The 18638-nt window shown below is 44.7% G+C and overlaps 2 protein-coding genes across 4 annotated transcripts in view; both read right to left on the reverse strand.

Moving 5' to 3' along the window:
• Positions 1-6579, reverse strand: part of GMCL1 (germ cell-less 1, spermatogenesis associated) — a gene marked incomplete at its 5' end in the record, with an annotated part of 46557 nt that extends 39978 nt beyond the window's left edge. Inside the window, one exon of the mRNA XM_081101040.1 lies at positions 6320-6579. Within this exon, the coding sequence (XP_080957166.1) occupies positions 6320-6579 (260 nt within the window). The remainder of the gene's footprint in view (positions 1-6319) is intronic.
• A 4729-nt stretch (positions 6580-11308) lies between these two features.
• The window catches only part of ANXA4 (annexin A4), a 56899-nt gene continuing 49569 nt past the window's right edge, over positions 11309-18638 (reverse strand). The window contains exons 12-13 of one of the 3 annotated variants that reach the window (XM_081100584.1): positions 18514-18636; positions 11309-12614 (exon numbers count right to left, since the gene is read on the reverse strand). In XM_081100584.1, coding sequence (XP_080956710.1) covers positions 12555-12614; positions 18514-18636 — 183 coding nt within the window. In that variant the 3' untranslated portion in view covers positions 11309-12554. The remainder of the gene's footprint in view (positions 12615-18513; positions 18637-18638) is intronic. The other 2 variants (XM_081100585.1, XR_013996475.1) reach the window with 2 other exon arrangements.

An 18638-nucleotide genomic window follows, 5' to 3' on the forward strand; every position in this document is an offset into this window, starting at 1 on the left:
GGAGGCTGAAGCCCATTTGCCCTTCAGAACCTGTGTGTGTGTGACTTGGGAAGATGAGGTCTCAGGATAAACAAAAGACAGAAATAGAAACTGAGGCAGAAAATGGGGAAACTTGTTCCTCTAAAGGCCTTCTCCACTCTCTACGAACACAGAGTACGGATAAATCAGGTATAAAGATTCCAAGGATCTTCTAGAAAAAAATTAAAGCAGATCTATCAGAAAGATCTAAGACTTTAGTGCCGGTGTCAGTGCCCCAGACAAAGCAATCTTCATTCTAGCATATGAAGAATCTATAGCCTGATAGCTCCCAACACCCAAACATGGTTCCCAAACTGTGAGTCAAAACACCTGGAGCACCACAGCAAACTCAGGTAAGTATGTGGACTATTCTAAATTTGAAGGAAATTCGTCAACATCTTTCGGATACCATGCAGTCTACTACCATTAAGTTAGTTGGACCTAATTATCATGTATTTCTTTAGGACCCAAGGTGCCAACAAGAAAATAGCTGAGATACAAAGGGTGTTTTAAACAAAGTTTGGGAAGCTCTACTCTAAAACAAAGCAAGCCCCACCCATATCCAATGTAGTAATCAATGTCCCTATGCAAAGGAGATTAGTAGAACTAGATCTATTTACTTAACACACACACACACACACACACACAACCAGTTCCTCATCCTATCTAATAAAAGAGAAACATGGTAATTAGCATACGACCGCTACCCTTCCCATTGGCTAATCAGGGCGATATGCAAATTAACTGCCAGCCAAAATGGCGGCGGGCAGCCAGGCAGGTTGAAACTAACATGAGGCTTGCTTGCTTCAGTGACGGAGGAAACCAACGTTCCCCGCCTGCCTTGCCGGCCTCTGAGCCTGCAGTTTGAAACATTGTAACAAATACAGAAGCTAAACAAAAACCCAGAAACCTGCTTTCAGCGAGCCGGATCTCAGAGCTGGAGTTATACATTGTTTCGATTACAGAAGCCAAACAAACCAGATACCTGCTTTCAGCAGCAGAGGCCTCAGAGCTGGAGCCAGAGCTAAAGCTGGCCCAGAATAAAAAAAGAAAAAAAGAAAAAAAGGAGCAGTTGGGAGCTTCAGCCCTCAGCCCCTCACCCAGACTGGCTAGGAACCCCAGTGGGGACCCCCACCCTGAAGGGTGTGTGACCAGCTGCAAACAGCCATCATCCCCTCACCCAGGCTGGCCAGGCACCCCAGTGGGGACCCCCACCCTGATCCAGGACACCCTTCAGGGCAAACCAGCCAGCCCCACCCATGCACCAGGCCTCTATCCTATATAGTAAAAGGGTAATATGCCTCCCAGCACCGGGATCAGCAGAGCCGCGAGGCCTCCCAGCACTGGGATCAGCTGAGCCACGAGGCCTCCCGGCACTGGGATCAGCGTGACGGGGCAGCACCCAAACCCCCTGATCGCCCTGCGGCTCTGTGTGTGACAGGGGGCAGGGCCACAACCTCCCTATCTGCCCTGCTCTGTTCGTGACAGGGGAAGGCGCCCCAACCCCCTGATCAGCCCTGCTCTGTGCCTGATAGGGGGAGCTCCCAAACCCCATGATCGCCCTGCGGCTGTGTGTGACAGGGTGCGGTGCCCCAACCCCCGGATTGGCCCTGCTCTGTGCGTGACAGGGGGTGGCGCCGCAACCTCCCCATCGACCCTGCCTTGAGTGTGACAGGGGGCGGTGCCCCAACCTCCCAATTGGCCCTACCCTAAGCGTGACTGAGGGTGGCATCGCAACCTCCCAATCCGCCCTGCTCTGTGCATGACAGGGGGCGGCGCCCCAACTCCCCAATCGGCCCTGCTCTGAGCCTGACCAGGGGCTGCACCTAGGGATTGGGCCTGCCCTCTGCCACCCGGGAGCAGGCCTAAGCCAGCAGGGCGTTATTTCCCGAGGGGTCCCAGACTGCGAGAGGGCACAGGCCAGGCTGAGGGACCCCCCCTCCCCCCCTGAGTGCACAAATTTTTGTGCACCAGGCCTCTGGTTCTTAAATAAAAGCAGACAACCAAGAATCATCCAACCTGAGGAAAATATGGAGTATTATTAAAAAGAGAGAAACTGACCCCAGAGAAACATAATTCAGGGAAAAAAGAACTTCAAAACAAAACAAAAATAGTCTAATTAATACATCTAGAGATCTTAGAATATTACAATAATAAAATAACAGAATGTTATGATAAAGGATTACTCAGAACAATAAAATAAAAGAGATCTTAGACCAGCCGTGGGCAAACTACGGCCCGCAGGCCAGATCTGGTCCGTTTGAAATGAATAAAACTAAAAAAAAAAAAGACCGTACCCTTTTATGTAATGATCTTTACTTTGAATTTATATTAGTTCACACAAACACTCCATCCATGCTTTTGTTCCGGCCCTCCGGCCAGTTTAAGAACCCATTGTGGCCCTCGAGTCAAAAAGTTTGCCCACCCCTGTCTTAGACACTAAAAACATGGTTGCTGGAATTAAAAAGCCCTAAGCAAGGCTGAATGGCAAAGTTAAGGAAATTTCTCAAAACAAAAGCAAATAAGACCTAGAAAGGATTACAAAAAAGAAAAAGAAAAAAGAAAAGAGATATAATCCAAGAAATCCAATTAAAAAGGGTCCAAGAAAGAGAAAACAAAGACAACAGAAGAAAGAAAATGAATGGAAGAAAGTTTTTTCCAACTAAAGTAGTCTCTAGATTGTAACAATACAACAAGTACCAAGGCCATGATAAGACCCACACTTAGCATATTCTAGTTAAATACCAAAATACCAAAGAAAAAACTCCAAAAGTTCCAGAAAGGAAAATAAAAAGGTCACCAGCATCATATTTCTCATCAAAACTGTGGGCTTCTGAGGAAGCACTGAGGAAACAAAAATTACCTCCTTTTGCATCCTTTCTTAAGAAAATACTTCAGGATGTAGTTCCCTAAAATGAGTGAGAAAGAAGATATAGGCTACAGAAAACAGTGGATCCAATCCTAGAAATGATGTGAAAGTAAGTCCCAGGATAAGTGCAGACCTAGAGAGTAATGGATCCAGACTGGGAACGCAGTATGACAGGACCCAGGAGGAAGGCCTTGGGTACAGAAGGAGTCCATGCAGGTGTATTTGGAAAGACAGAAAAACCTGAAGATATGATGAAGGAATATTCTTTTGTCAACAAGGAGGGTGCGGGGGGAGGAGGGGGAGAGGTAGTTAGAAACTAGAAAAATAAAGCAATAAAAAAAGGCACTATCTCCATAACATACACATGAAAACAGGGCCTGACAATGCATTTGATGGAATGTAAGAAAAATATTCCATTTAACTGTAAGGTTAGAAAATTTCTCTATGAGTAAAACAGAGGGATGTGACATTGGGCCCATGAAGTATTATTTACAGTCCTAACACTCTGCTTGACTACAGTGAACAGTATTTACATAGTTATAACAACAAATACTAATGATAGACTTCAATATTTAGAGACAGTATAGGGACAAAACACTCATGATCTGGTTGCAGAACAGCTGAGTTTTTAACAATCTTGTTAATATAAAGTAAAACATGCAGTTGACAAAAGGTATGAGGTCTAAGGTGGGCCTGGTAGCCAAACTTTTCATGCAGTAGTTGGTTGAAGTGGGATAAGCAACCTCAGGAAGCATATGAGTGCCGAAAGTCTGGGTCTTTTTTCTTATACCTTCATCCATACTGCACTAAATAAACCAAGCACCTACCACCAATATACACTTATGAAACTCTGATGTGCATTTTCTACTAAAAGTTTGCTTTAAAGAGTCTCCATTCCAGCCCGGGTGAGTGTGGCTCAGTGGATGAGAATCCCCCTATGAACTAGATGGTCATGGTTTGATCCCCAGTTCAGGGCACAGGCCCAGGTTGGGGGCTCAATCCCCAGGAGGGGGTATGAAGGAGGTAGCCTATCAATGATTCTCTTATCATTGACTAGAGGCCCAGTGCATGAAATTTGTGCACGGGTGTGTGTGTTTCTCAGCCCAGCCTGCACCCTCTCTAATCTGGGACCCCTCCAGGGATGTCTGCCTGGTGGGATCAGGCCTAAACTTGCAGTCGGACATCCGTCTCACAATCCGGGACTGCTGGCTCCCAACCACTCGCCTGTGTGCCTGCCTGATTGCCCCTAACTGCTTCTGCCTACCTGCCTGATCATCCTCTAACAACTCCCTTGCCAGGCTGATCAACGCCTAACTGCTCCCCTGCTGGCCCAATTGCCCCTAACTGCCCTCCCCTGCTGGCGTGGTCACCCCTAACTGCCCTCCCCTCCTGGCCTGGTCACTCACAACTGCCCTCCCCTGCTGGACACCCCCAACTGCCCTCACCTGAAGGCCTGGCCCCCCCAACTGCCCTCTCTTGCAAGCTTGGTCCCTCCCAATTGCCCTCCCCTGCTGACCACCTTGTGCTGGCCATCTTGTGTGTTGGAGTGATGGTCAATTTGCACATTACCTCTTTATTATATAGGATGGTTTTGTCTGTCTCTCCCTTCCTCTCTGAAATCAATACAAATACATTTTTTTTTTAAAGTCTTCATTTCAGTTCACTCATGTCCAGGGGTTGGCAAACTGTTTCTGTAAAGGTCTAGACAGTAAATATTCTCAGTTGTCTAAGCCAGATGGCCTCCAAGAAAATTTTGCCAGCATCTTAGTGGGCAGTTTCCTGCTTGCCAGCCTCACCCTTCCACATCTCAGCAAACTTCATTTCTGGGCTATAGCTACACCTCCTTCAACATCAGAATCTCAGCTTGGAAAAGGCAGCTCTAGTCCAAATTTGTTCCTTCCTTGGGTATTCTGCCTCAGCCCTAAAAGTAGTGACTGCTCTATTTTTTTTATAGATCTCTTTACCTTAGTAGTTTACCTTCAGTAGTTAATTTCCAGTTACTTGGTTATATTAAATTTTCCCTGTTCAAATTACTGTGTGATTTCTCTTTCAAATAGACCCTAACATATATTTCAATAATGACATATTAAATATAAATGACCTAAATACTTATTAAAAGGCAGAAACTATCCCATTGAAAACATACACACACACACACCATCTGTATGCTGTAGATGCCTCTTTAAATATAACACAGGTAAAGTGTTATAGAAAGTAGAAAAATATATACCTTTCAAACACTTATTAAAATAAAGTGGCAGTGGCTATATTATCAGGGATAAAGAGAGACATTTTGTAACGATAAAGGGAGTCAATTCATCAAGGAGACAAGACTTACTGAGTTCTTCTATACCAAGCACTGCTCATTGTATGCATTTTAATAAACCCTTTACGGCAATTATTAGTATCTCCATTTTACTAGTGAGGAAATAAGACTATTATGTGCAAAATACAGACTAGAACACGGAATCTGAGCTGTTAAAACTACATTACGCTGACTCTCCCCAAAGGTAGCAATTTGACAGTGGGGGGGGGAGGGGGGGAGTGTCCATTTCTGGACAAGCATTCTTACCTAAAACTGTATGAAAGATGTTATAAACCAAACTATCAACATAAGTTATCTGTAACGCTTTTATTTTACAATACCCAGTGGTTGTGTCAGCAAAAAAATTTTGAATCATTAAAAAAAAAAATTTCATTACAAAAGTTAAATTGAGGTGACCCCACTGGTGACCTTTAAAAACAAACCGAGCAACCAGACTGTGTGTGAAAACATTTCCTACTTAGAAACAACATTGTAGTTCACAAGTCAACATCCTGGTTTGCAACTCTTCGGAAAAAAGAAAAAAAAAAAAAAAAGGTTGAGCCAGCTGCTGCACAGCCTCATGCACACGCACGGTGAGCGGCCAAGCGCTCCAGGCTTTGAAAGACGGTTCCGAGGAAGGAACGTCCGCGCACCATCGGTAACCATCGGTAAACGCCACCTTTACAGCTAAGAGCCGCAGTCATTTCCGCTACCCTGAGTGCACCACCATGGGAGTGCCCATCGCCGACACTAAGCTTACTAGTCTGTACTATTTAAGGCCGCCGGATGCCAAGCAGCGAACTTTACCGACACCCACTCGGAGGAGACAAAGGTGTATCGCGTCGGGCAGCCGGCAGGTCGCGTCCACGGTTTAACGAGGCGCCAGCTTCGGCTTGGCGTTGCCGGGTCTCCTCTCGGGGCCGTCACAGCATCCGGGCGGCGTCTGTGGCTTGTCGTCCAGGACCCCCAGCGTCCCCCCCCAAGGCGCTCCCCACCTGCGCGGCATCCGGCCGGCTCCCACCTGTGCCTGGTCCAGGACACGCCGCACCCCGCCAGCGCCGCCCGGCTAGTCCCCCGGCCCGGCCGCGGGAGCCGCCCAACAGGTGCGGGCGCGTCCCTCCACGTACCTTCGCGGGGTGTTGAGGAGCCGCTGCTGCTCGTCCCCTTCCTCCTCCTCCTCCTCGGTCTCGGATTCGGGGTGACAGTAGCAGAGGGCCCCGCTGCTCCGCTTACGCTTGCGGCTGCTGGGGCAGTAACAGAAGCCGTGGCCGGCCGCGTCGCCGCCAGCCTCCGACCTCCGCGCCGAGCCCCCCGCCCCGGAACCCGGTTCCGGCTGGGCCCGGGTTCGCCCCGGGGGGCGCAGCACTCGGCTGCTCAGCGAGCCCATGGGCCACGGCTCCCCGGGATGTCACGGGGCGCACTTCAGGGAGCCCGGCGGACCCGGTCTCCCGCCATGGCCCGGCCGCCGCCGGTCTCCACCAGGCCCGGGTGCCTACACGACCCCTTTCTCACGCGCAGCCTCAACCGTTGCAGGGAACGCCGCCGCCGCTTCCATCCACCGCCCCGCCCGCCGCGTCTCTGCTCGCGGCGTCTCCGGGCTGCAGGACCTTAACCCCTCGCTCTTGCAAATAAGCGCGGCCGGACGGCGCATGCTCGCGGCGAGCCTCCGGAAGGGGCGGAGCCTGCGCGGAACCGGACGAGGGCGAAGGGGGCCGTGCGCTCTCCGGAGCTTGTGATGCTTGCGCACTGATGAGCCTGTATCTCCCACCGGCCTGAATTTGGGGGCCGACTTAGCTTTCAGCATCATTTCGCACACACCCTTTGTGTTAACTGGACCGGGAATTGCAGCTCATTGTTTCTGCAAAAGCTCTTTGAGCTCTAGAGGTCTACTGGGCCCTGTGCTACTCTAGGGGCCACAAAGAGTGTTGTTCGAGCGCTTCCGTGGAGGAGTCACCACGTGCTGGGGTCGCGCCCTGCCGCCGGCGGGCCTGGCTTTCCGAGGGAGGACCTAGAATGTGCGGCTTGGAACGCTAGGCCCTTGGGTTCCTTAAGCATCGATTCTTGGCTTCCCCTACGGATTATGGTAAACGTTCCCTGCACTCCCTTCCTTTCCACCCAGGGGCAGTGGGGTCTGCGCTGGGATGGTCAGGGCTTCCAGTGCCTTCTGGAGGCCGGAGCGAAATGTACAGGTGTCTGCGTAAAAGCTACAGGTGTCTGCTCAGCGTGTGCAGCCCTTGCTCTGGACTCTGGACAACTCTCACGCCTTGACTCCCCCTGGCTACTTTTTAAATAAAATATTTATAATGAATTACTCAGAGTAATAAGATAAATAATTAGTAATAAGTTATGGACCCACCATAACTATAATAACAAATTTTAATAAAAACTCAAATTTATTATACTTGCTTTGATTCATTCTTTTATATAGAACTAGAAGCCCAGTGCACGAAATTTGTGTGTGTGTGTGTGTGTGTGTGTGTGTCCCAGCCCAGCCTGCACCCTCTCCAATCTGGGACCCCTTGAGGGATGTCCGACAGCCTGTTTAGGCCCAATCCCAGATGGGCAGTCAGACATCCCTCTCACAATCCAGGACTGCTGGCTCCCAACCGCTGGATTGCCCCTAACTGCTTATGCCTGCCAGCCTGCACCCCCTAACCACTCCCCTGCCAGCCTGATTTCCCCTAACTGTCCTCCCCTACAGGCCTGGTCCCCCCTAACTGCCCTTTCCTGCTAGTCCGGTCACCCCTAACTGCCCTCCCTTGTCAGCCTGGCCCCCCCAACTGCCCTCCCCTGCAGGCCAGGTCCCCCCCAACTGCCCTCCCCTGCAGGTCTGGTTCCCCCCAACTGCCCTCCCCTGCAGGCCTGGTTCCCTACAACTGCCCTCCCCTGCTGGCCATCTTGTGGTGGCCATCTTGCAGCAGCCATCTTTGTGACAGCCATCTTTGTGGCGCCATCTTTGTGGCGGCCATTTTGTGCTGGCCATCTTTGTGGCGCCATCTTGTGGTGGCCATCTTTGTGGCGGCCATTTTGTGCTGGCCATCTTTGTGGCGGCCATTTTGTGCTGGCCATCTTTGTGGCGCCATCTTGTGGTGGCCATCTTTGTGGCGGCCATCTTGTGCTGGCCATCTTTGTGGCGGCCATTTTGTGCTGGCCATCTTTGTGGCGCCATCTTGTGGTGGCCATCTTTGTGGCGGCCATTTTGTGCTGGCCATCTTTGTGGCGGCCATCTTGTGGTGGCCATCTTTGTGGTGGCCATTTTGTGCTGGCCATCTTTGTGGCGGCCATTTTGTGCTGGCCATCTTTGTGGCGCCATCTTGTGGCGGCCATCTTGCGGTGGCCATCTTTGTGGCAGCCATCTTTTGTGGCGGCCATCTTGTGGCGGCCATCTTTGTGGCAGCCATCTTTTGTGGAGGCCATCTTGCGGTGGCCATCTTTGTGGCAGCCATCTTTTGTGGTGGCCATCTTGTGTCCACATGGGGCAGCCATCTTGTGTGTTGGAGTGATGGTCAATTTGCATATCACTCTTTTATTAGATAGAATGGGATACAGAAAGGAAGACACTCCCTCTCCATCTCAGTCTGTCTCTCTCCCTCACAGTGACCACTATCTTGATGATGGTGTATATCATTATTCCCATGCATGTTCACATATGCACACACATATTTATACACACACACACATTAGCAATATACTTTCTTTTGCACATTTAGGCATGTAATTAAGTGGAATTATACTATACCTATCATTCTACACCTTTCTCCTCTCTCAAAATTATACTTTTGAGACTTATCCAACTGACAAATCTCTAGTTAATTTTCAGTGCTCATTGTGTGACTAACCCATAATTTATTTTTTTCCCTTACTGAAGGAGTTAGGTTTTTCTACTTTAATGCTGTTAATAGAGCAGTAATGAACACCCTGTGCAAGAGATTCACCAGGTAAATTCCCAGAAGTGAATTTACTAGAAACTTTAAACTTTAATTGTTAAATTGCTTCTGAGTGATCTCACCAATTTATACTCCCGTCAGCAGTATATGTAGTTTGGGGGCGCAAGCGGACTGGTGTCTTACCCTGAGAAATCTGAATTGAGAAAGGTTGGCTGGGGCAGTTTGGCGGTAAGGGCTAGGAAAGGAGAATGATGGCTGCAAGGGGATCAGCCCAGAATCTGTCAACACAAAGGATATGCCAGTGTTTGCCATGAAACAGGTGTGGGCCACCATAAGACATCCAGCATGGGGTCATCGTAGAGCCTGTGCAAGAAGCCTGGATGGAAGGACAAACAGTGCAGCACAGAGAACCTGAAGTTATCATCAAATTCTTAAAGGCTGAAAAACAAGAATTTCATTTGCCTTACCAAAGGAACCAAAGATGAGTAATTCCCTGATGATGGGGTTGATAGAAGAACCCAAGGGAATGCCCACAAGAATCAGCTTTAAACATCTGCCAACAGCACACAGCATGACCATAAACACCAGAGCACAGTCAGGTAATGTTAGTGGAGGCAGTTAGCTAGTTATTCATAAAGGCAGGAGGCAAATGGAGTCAGAGATTATTAAGTATAATCAACTGGGGAGCATGAGCTTGCTTGCTTTGCCAGGAAGTCACAGCTTCACACACTCCCCAGGAAACCACCTTTCTGTTCCCCACAGAACACTGGGAGAAGGGAGAGCACAATGAAGAGAAACTTAAGCACATGCACAAGAGAAGTCAGAATGGCACGGAGGGAGGTGCTTGACCATAGCCTGGGAAAATACCATACTAGATTGGTTGGAAGGTGGGCCCAGCGCAATCTGGAAAGCTTAGGAAATTGGCTAGTTATTTTGAAAAAGGTGGTCCTAGTCTTTTACAAGCCTGAGATATTATAACCTCATAATCCCAGGGGAACAAATTCATTCCCTCTTCTCTCTTCTCTTCTCTTCTCTTCTCTTCTCTTCTCTTCTCTTCTCTTCTCTTCTCTCTTTCTTTCTCTCTCTCTCTTTCTCAGCTAGTAGCCAACTGGGGCCCACAACAGATTCAGAGGGCGCCAAATTTCCACTGGCAACACTACTACAACCCTGGCTAGGTTGGGGGCTGAGGGATAGAGTATGGAAGGAAGCCTAGGTAGACAAAGAGAGGCCTACCATGACCCTTCCCCCAATGCCATCAATAGGCCAGAGCTGAATGAGGGAAGAAGCTTCAATTATAAATCAAGTTTGGAATTTTGACTGGGCATATTAATTACTGAAATCATTGTTTTATGACCTTAAGGGACTGCACAGTAGGACTTTTTATAATCTAAGAGTAACTAAAAAAGTTATAATTCTATCCTCTATTGGAATTTTCATCTAAAGACAGAAGAATTGGGCCCAATAAGTAAATATAAATGGTGGGAGAGAAAACCAAAGTAACTTCATAATTATAGTATTACATCAGACTTATTGAATACTAGAGGCCCAGTGCACAAAATCTGTGCACTGGTAGGGTCCCTAGTGGCTGCCGGCTGCTGGCTGGGTACTCCTTCCCTTCCCCAGGCCAGCCCCACCCCCTGGTCAAACTCCTGGACAACTCCCAGTGGAGGGGACAATTTGCATACTATTCTTTTATTATATAGGAAAACAAACATTCCTCTAGGGTGGCTTTATCATGCCCTCTAGAAAACTTCTAGTCAACAAACGCAATTTGTTTTAAAATTCTGGCTAAGTCGTACACAATTTAAAGGTAAAACTACCAAAAAAAAAAGTGTAATGCTTCTAAAATCAAATAAAATTATTTGGAAATTTCATGCTCTTCTGAGTAGGTATCAAAGCAGAAGTACCATTTCCTATATTTAACTAGAATTACTAAGTATTCATGTAAATAGCTTTTACCAATTGCTTGAGCACTTACTAGTATAATAAGCAAGTAGACACAAATTGAAAAACAAACCCTGATATTTCACCTGTCAAAATACAAATAGTATAGAATGAACAAAGAAGAAAAATATTCTTATTTAATACTAGAGGCCCGATGCACGAAATTCATGCAAGAGTAGGCCTTCACAGCCTTGGTGGCTGCCTGGATCCCTCCCTCGCAGCCTTGGCAGCTGCCTCGATCCCGCGGCTGCAGCCCCTGCTTCGTCTGGAAGGTCATCTGGTTTAATTAGCATATTATGCTTTTATTATTATAGATAAGTGTTCCACTTAGAATGGAGAGCATCACTCATTTTCAGAGAATAAATTAAATACATTATTTTTATGTCATTAAGTAAGAATACCGTTTGGTATATGTGAACATTAGTTTTACAGCAGTACGTGTACCAGTATATAAGACTAATTATGTTGTTTTTTCCCCCTCAATGTTGTAGTTCTTAATAGAAACTGAGTAACACAAGTCCTTCAAAAATACCTTTCAGGTTTCAGGATGAAAAAATTCACAAGTGGTAAAGTCGGATAAAGAGTATACCTCATCTTAAAGACACCATGTTTTATTCAAATTATTTTTCCATGATGTATACAAACAGAACTTTTTAATCAAAATAATTATAAAGTTGAAAGACACAGTGCAAATGTAAATGAATACAAATTGACAAAATCCAAAATGACTTAAAAAATTATTTTTAGCACAAAAATATTGAAGTAAAATTCAGAGCATTACATTCATCTTCAAATTGACTTAAGACATTAACAAAAATATTGTGGAATGTCCAGCATTTATGTTTGGTAACCAGACATATATAATCTGTATACCACAGTTAGAATTTAATTTGTTCAGACAACTTGGTGATTTTGGTATACTTCAAATTGGAGAGAGTAAGTGATCTTAACATAAGATGTGATGGAGGAAGTATTTCACATCAAACATAGTAAAGATCAACTAATGCTATCAACAAAACCTAAACAAAGGGTGCTTTCATACTATGACTATGTGAAATAGGAAATTGGACAGATATTCTTACTAACTAGAAGCTCACAATTTCAAATTAAGAAATGACTAGCCACTTTAAAAATAGAATTAGGAAAGAAAAGAGATTTTAGAATAGCCTTCCAGTCTTCCACTTTTATAGATTTTCACCAAAAAAAAAAAACCCCATGAAATAATTTCATATATCCCAATTTCTGTGAAACACAGATGAGGAAGAGATCTGTTAAAAACATGGAGCACATTATTATTTCTAATTTTAAATCTCCTTTTAAGTTTTATAAGCTTTGAAATACAAGTTCAGCTTTCAAGCATCATGGGTTATAATTATAGATGAATAATAACACAGTCTATAGCCTAGGAGGCAAACGTAGGCGTTTTAATTTGGAAATAAGTGTTCTGAGATAATGCTAATAGCAGTGTAGAAAAACGAAGTTAAAAAATATCAAGGTTTTGGGAATCCTCTTATCTTCCCAGGATTTCAGTTTAATCATCTCCTCCACAGAGAATTAGCAGAACCTTCCTGTAGTCTCCAGATGTGTCACCCTGAGGGGAGGAAAGCAAAGTTACAGTCAGATAAATGAGTTCTAAAATGGAATACACAGCTCGAAGTCTCTAGCTTTGTAAAGCTTGTCTGGATTTTTCGCAGAGTTTTAAAAATAACATTTGTTATTGCTTATTACAAAAGCAATAGTTGTAATATTACTGTTCGATGAAGAAAGTGAAGACACAAAAGAACATAAAAATCATCCATAATTCCACCATCTAGAGATTACTACTCTTAACATTTTGGTTTGTGCCTATCCTTCCAGACTTTTTTCTATGCATATAGGTTCCTATATGATGGGACTGTAGTATTTTATATTCTGATATTTTACTTAATATAGCCTGAATATTTCCCTATTTTAATGCATTAAATATTCTTCTACAGCATCATTAGTTAATGACTACAGAGAATTCCACTGTACATAGGTAAAATAATTTATTTGATCTCCCCCCATTGTTGGATATGTATATTGTTTCTAAGTTTGCACTATTACAAACACTGCTGCAATAAATATATCATAGTTCAATTTTTTTGCATTTCCTTGATTTACTCAGCATAAATTTTCATAACATGGGAATTACAGGATTAATGATCATGTGTTTTCTTACGCCTTTTGATAAGGGTTGCAAAATAGCCTACATGAAGGTGCTATAATTTCTACATAGAAATTTTTATGGGCTAATTAATAGATCAGTTTTTGCTGGTGCTTCATGGGCACTAAAAAAATGGAATCTGTATTTATAGGGTTCAAAGTTTAATTTACATCTGTTAAAATACATGTAATATATTTTTGTTTATACTTTGCCTCATTGATCTGCCAAAGAATAAGGGTATGTTAAAGTCTCCCTCACATAGTATTTTCATCAATGTCTTATTTTGGAGCCTCGAATGTCTTATTTGTACACTTGAATGCGATTCTATTTGGAACCTAAAGTTTCATAAGAATGTAATCTTTGTTGTGAATCACTGCCTTTATCAATATAAAGTGATCCACTTTTTCCTATTAATGCTTTTTCTTCTTAAATTCTTTTTTTACTTAGAGTATAACCCTACTTTCTTTTTCGTGTTTGTCAAATGTTCTTTTCCCTGGTCTTTTTATAAGCTTCTTTACATGTCACTGTATTATAGTTGTTTCTTATAAATACCGTGGAGTTGGATTTTATATTTTTACCTTACCTGAGAGTTTACTTATTTTTATTATAACTTACATTTTTACCTTATTTGTCATTTTTTATTATTTACATATTTTATATTTCTATTATGCCCTTTCTGAAAATTGTTATTGAATGGGCAATAATTTTATTTTTAGTCTTTTACAGTGCTGTGTGTATGTATACACATATATATTTACATATATATATACATATATATATAAACATGTAATATAAATTTATTTATAGTGATGTTTCCCCAGGCTAATCAATACAGGATGGGGCAAAAGTAGGTTTACAGTTGTTTATATGGAAAATAATCCTATCTAATAAAAGAGAAACATGGTAATTGGCGTACGACCGCTACCCTTCCCATTGGCTAATCAGGGCAATATGCAAATTAACTGCCAGCCAAGATGGTGGCCGGCAGCCAGGCAGCTTGCAACTAACATGAGGCTTGCTTGCTTCAGTGACGGAGGACTCCAACGTTCCCCACCTGCCACTGCAGGCCTCTGAGCTGCAACTCTAAGCAACTATGTAACAAATATAGAAGCTAAACAAAACCCCAGAAACCTGCTTTAGTCCACCGGGCTTCAGCCAGCAGGATCATAACATTGTAAGCAAAAGCCAGAAACCTACTTTCAGCAGCGGAGGCCTAAGAGCTGGAGCCAAGCCTCAAAGCTAAAGCTGGCCCAGAATAAAAAAATAAAAAAAGGAACGGTTGGGAGCTTCAGTCACCCCCAGGCTGAAAACAGCCCTCAGCCCCTCACCCAGACTGGCCAGGCACCCCAGTGGGGACCCCCACCCTGAAGGGTGTATGACCAGCTGCAAACAGCCACCATCCCCTCACCCAGGCTGGCCAGGCACCCCAGTGGGGACCCACACCCTGATCCAGGACACCCTTCAGGGCAAACCAGCCGGCCCCCACCCGTGCACCAGGCATCTATCCTATATAGTAAAAGGGTAATATGCCTCCCAGCACTGGGATCAGTGGAGCCGAGAGGCCTCCTGGCACCGGGATCAGCGTGACAGTGGGCAGCACCCAAACCCCCTGATCGCCCTGCGGCTCTGTGGGTGACAGGGAGCGGGGCCACAACCTCCCTATCCGCCCTGCTCTGTTCGTGACAGGGGAAGGCGCCCCAACCCCCTGATCAGCCCTGCTCTGTGCCTGATAGGGGGGAGCTCCCCAACCCCCTGATCGCCCTGAGGCTCTGTGTGTGACAGGGTGTGGCGCCCCAACCCCCTGATCAGCCCTGCTCTGTGTGTGACAGGGTGCGGCGCCCCAACACCCCCCCCCACCCCCCGCCCCTGCCACGGGCCTTGCTCTGTGTGTGACGGGGTAGAGCCATAACCTCCCCATCGGCCCTGCCCTGAGTGTGAGAGTGGCGGCACCCCAACCCCCTGATCGGCCCTGCTCTGTGGGTGACAGGGGGCAGCGCCCCAACCCCGATTGGCCCTGCTCTGTGCGTGACAGGGTACAGAGCCCCAACCCCCCTGATGGGCCCTGCTCTGTGGGTGACAGGGGGCAGTGCCCCAGCCCCCTGATTGGCCCTGCTCTGTGCGTGACAGGAGGTGGCGCTGCAAGCTCCCCATCGACCCTGCCTTGAGTGTGACAGGGGATGGTGCCCCAACCCCCCAAATGGCCCTACCCCAAGCGTGACTGAGGGTGGCATCACAACCTCCTGATCGCCCTGCTCTGTGCATGACAGGGGGCGGTGCCCCAACTCCCCAATCGGCCCTGCTCTGAGCCCGACCAGGGGCTGCACCTAGGGATTGGGCCTGCCCTCTGCCACCTGGGAGCAGGCCTAAGCCAGCAGGTCATTATCTCCCGAGGGGTCCCAGACTGCGAGAGGGCACAGGCCGGGCTGAGGGACCCCCCTCCCCACCGAGTGCACAAATTTTTGTGCACCGGGCCTCTAGTATAATAAATAATAAAACAAGATTAAACTCTGTTTCGCCTACTCACAACTGTTGCCCCACTCCTACTTTTGCCCCACCCTATATTTTTGTACCCCATCATTTTAGTGTCTGTATAGTATTACATTGTATGGATGTTCCATAAGTTATTTAAGTCACCCCCATTGGTTAATAAAAAATGAGAATATATAATACATTATACACTATAAAAGTATGCCATCCTGGCTGGTTTGATTCAGTAGGTAGAGCATCAGCTCACAGATTGAAGGGTCCCAGGTTCGATTCCAGTCAAGGGCATGTATCTTGGTTTCAGGCTCAATCCCCAGCCCTGGTCAGGGTGTGTGCAGGAGGCAACCAGCTGATGTGTTTCTCTCACATCAGTGTTTCTCTATCTCTGTCTCTCCCCCTCCCTTCTACTCTCTTTAAAAATCAATGGAAAAAAATCCTTGGGTGACGATTAACCAAAAATAAAAAAAATAAAAAAACCCAAAAATGTATGCCATATTATTTATTTAAACATAAATAATATGAAATAATATAATGTAAGTAATGCTACAATGAAAATATAATATTTAGTATATTTTTTAACATTTCACGAAACAATTTTATTCAGATTCTGTCAGATTTCTAAAAATAGATATATAACAAAATTTCCCATTTTGGCCCTTTTTAAGTGTATATATTCAGTGGCACTATTTACATTCACAATGTTGTGCAACCCTTATTGCTATTTCCAAAACCCTTGCATCACCCCAAACAGAAATTGCCACCAAGAAGCAGGAGCTCACCATTTCCCCCCTTCCCTAAGTCCCTGGTAGCTTCTAATCCACTTCTGTCTGTATAAATTTACCTATTCTATATACATCATGTAAGTGATATCATACAGTATTTGCCCTTTTGTGTCTGGTTTATTTCACTTAGCATGTTTTCAAGGTTCATCCATGTTTCAGAAACCTCATTCTTTATGTCAATGTCAATGTCAATGTCTATGTCTATGTCTATGTCTATGTCTATGTCTATGTCTATGTCTATGTCTATGTCTATGTCTGTGTCTATATATTACATTTCGATTATCCATTCACCTGTTGATGGACACTTAGCTTGTTTCCACCTTTTGGCTATTGTGAATAATGTTTGCGTTGGCATACAAATATCTGTTTGAATCCCCGTTTTCATTTCTTTTGAGTATATACCTGGCATGGAATTGCTGGGTCATATGGTAATTATATGTCTAACTTTTTGAGGAAGCACCAAACTCTCTCCCACAGTGGCTGCACCATTCTACAGTGCCACTCGCAATGCACGAGGTTCCAGTTTCTCCATATTCTCACCAACATTTATTATTTTCCTTTTATAAAAAAAATTATAGTCATCCTACTAAGTATGAAGTGGTATTTCATTATGGTTTTGACTTGCATTTCCTAATGATTAATATTGTTGACTCTCTTTTCATGTGCTTATTTGTCATTTGTATAACTTCCTTGGAGAAATGTCTAAAATGGGTTGTTTATCTTTTTGTTATTGAGTTGTAGTTCTTTATATATTCTGGATAATAAACCTAATTTATCAGCTACGATTTGCAAATATTTTCTCCCATTCTGTGGACTAATGGGCTTTTATTTTATTTTTTTCTAAAGAAATTCCTAAACATGTAATGGCTAAGCAAGAGGTAGAGTTCATCTCTCAAACAGATAATTGCCAAATTGCATCCAGAAAGGTTAGACCCGTGTTATTGTCCTTCCATAAGAGATGGTGAGTTTCCCCCAACCCCTCCCAATGCTGGTTATGAACTCTCCAAATTTTGTGAAGATATTGTGAAAAATGATTTGTTTTTATTTTCAACTCATTGAATATTCATGAGATTAAGTATTTTTTATAAATTGGCCATTTGTGTTTTGTCTTTCATGAGTGCATATTTAATATCCTTTCCCAGGTTTGTTTTTTTGGGTTTTCTCTTTTTTTCCCCTTAGTGATTTATAGAAGCTCTTAATACAGAGATACCAACCCTATTTTATATGTTATATTTTTTCCCATAACTTTGTTTATGGCCATCTATGAATCTTTAAAGTATTTTATTTACAACTAGCTACATATCGGCTCTGCAAAATAAAGTTGCCTCATAGGCCAGATAGAAATAGAAGCAAGTTCCTGAATAAATAATACTACCATGAAAATCTGTAGCTCAAATCACCTAATAGTTGTACCTCTCCAAGCTCTCAGTAGGATTCAGAATATTTAATTCACAGATCACATCCTGATTTGAATTTGTTGTGCAGGCAACACTAGCTTCTAGGGAAATGGGTCTTGGCTTCATATTCATGGCCTCATAATTTTCCTCCAGAAGCAAAACCCAAATAATGAGGGGTTTTTAGGGATGTGACTCATTTCTCATCACTCCCTTCCCATGTTAGCCCGCCCTAAAGTCTAGTGCCAGGAAAAGATGATGGTGCAATACTATGATGGTGTATGCTTTCCTATATTCTCAGCAGACCTCACTCGGCCCTGGATCGGATTCTGGAGAATTGGTTTAGTTGCTTATCTTGACAGAGAAATTGTGGCTCTTAAAGTATTCATTAAAATATAATCTTTCTGTGTCTGGGATCAACGTGAAATAATTAGTATATTTACAATGCAAACATTTCCAGCTTCTAACCTGGCAGAAATTGAAACATCTGTGTGAAAGGAGAGAGACTGGAAATTTCTGAATTAGAGTAGCACCTTTAAAGGGAATGATATCTGCCAAGGAGAGGATAAGAAGTGTCTAAATACCTAGGTCAGAACCCCGTCCTTTCATCAGAGCTTCCCCTGGGGCCAGGGCAAGACTCCCTACCTTGATGAAGGAGTACAGAGACTTTCCATAGAGCCTCTTGAAGTGTGCCCGGATGTCCAACATATCAATCTCCGCTCGAGAAACCATCACTCTGATAAGGGTGTCATCATCGGTGCCCAAGCCCT

The sequence above is a fragment of the Myotis nattereri genome (assembly GCF_964212035.1).
Source record: "Myotis nattereri genome assembly, chromosome: 10".
NCBI classification, from domain to species: Eukaryota; Metazoa; Chordata; class Mammalia; order Chiroptera; family Vespertilionidae; genus Myotis; species Myotis nattereri.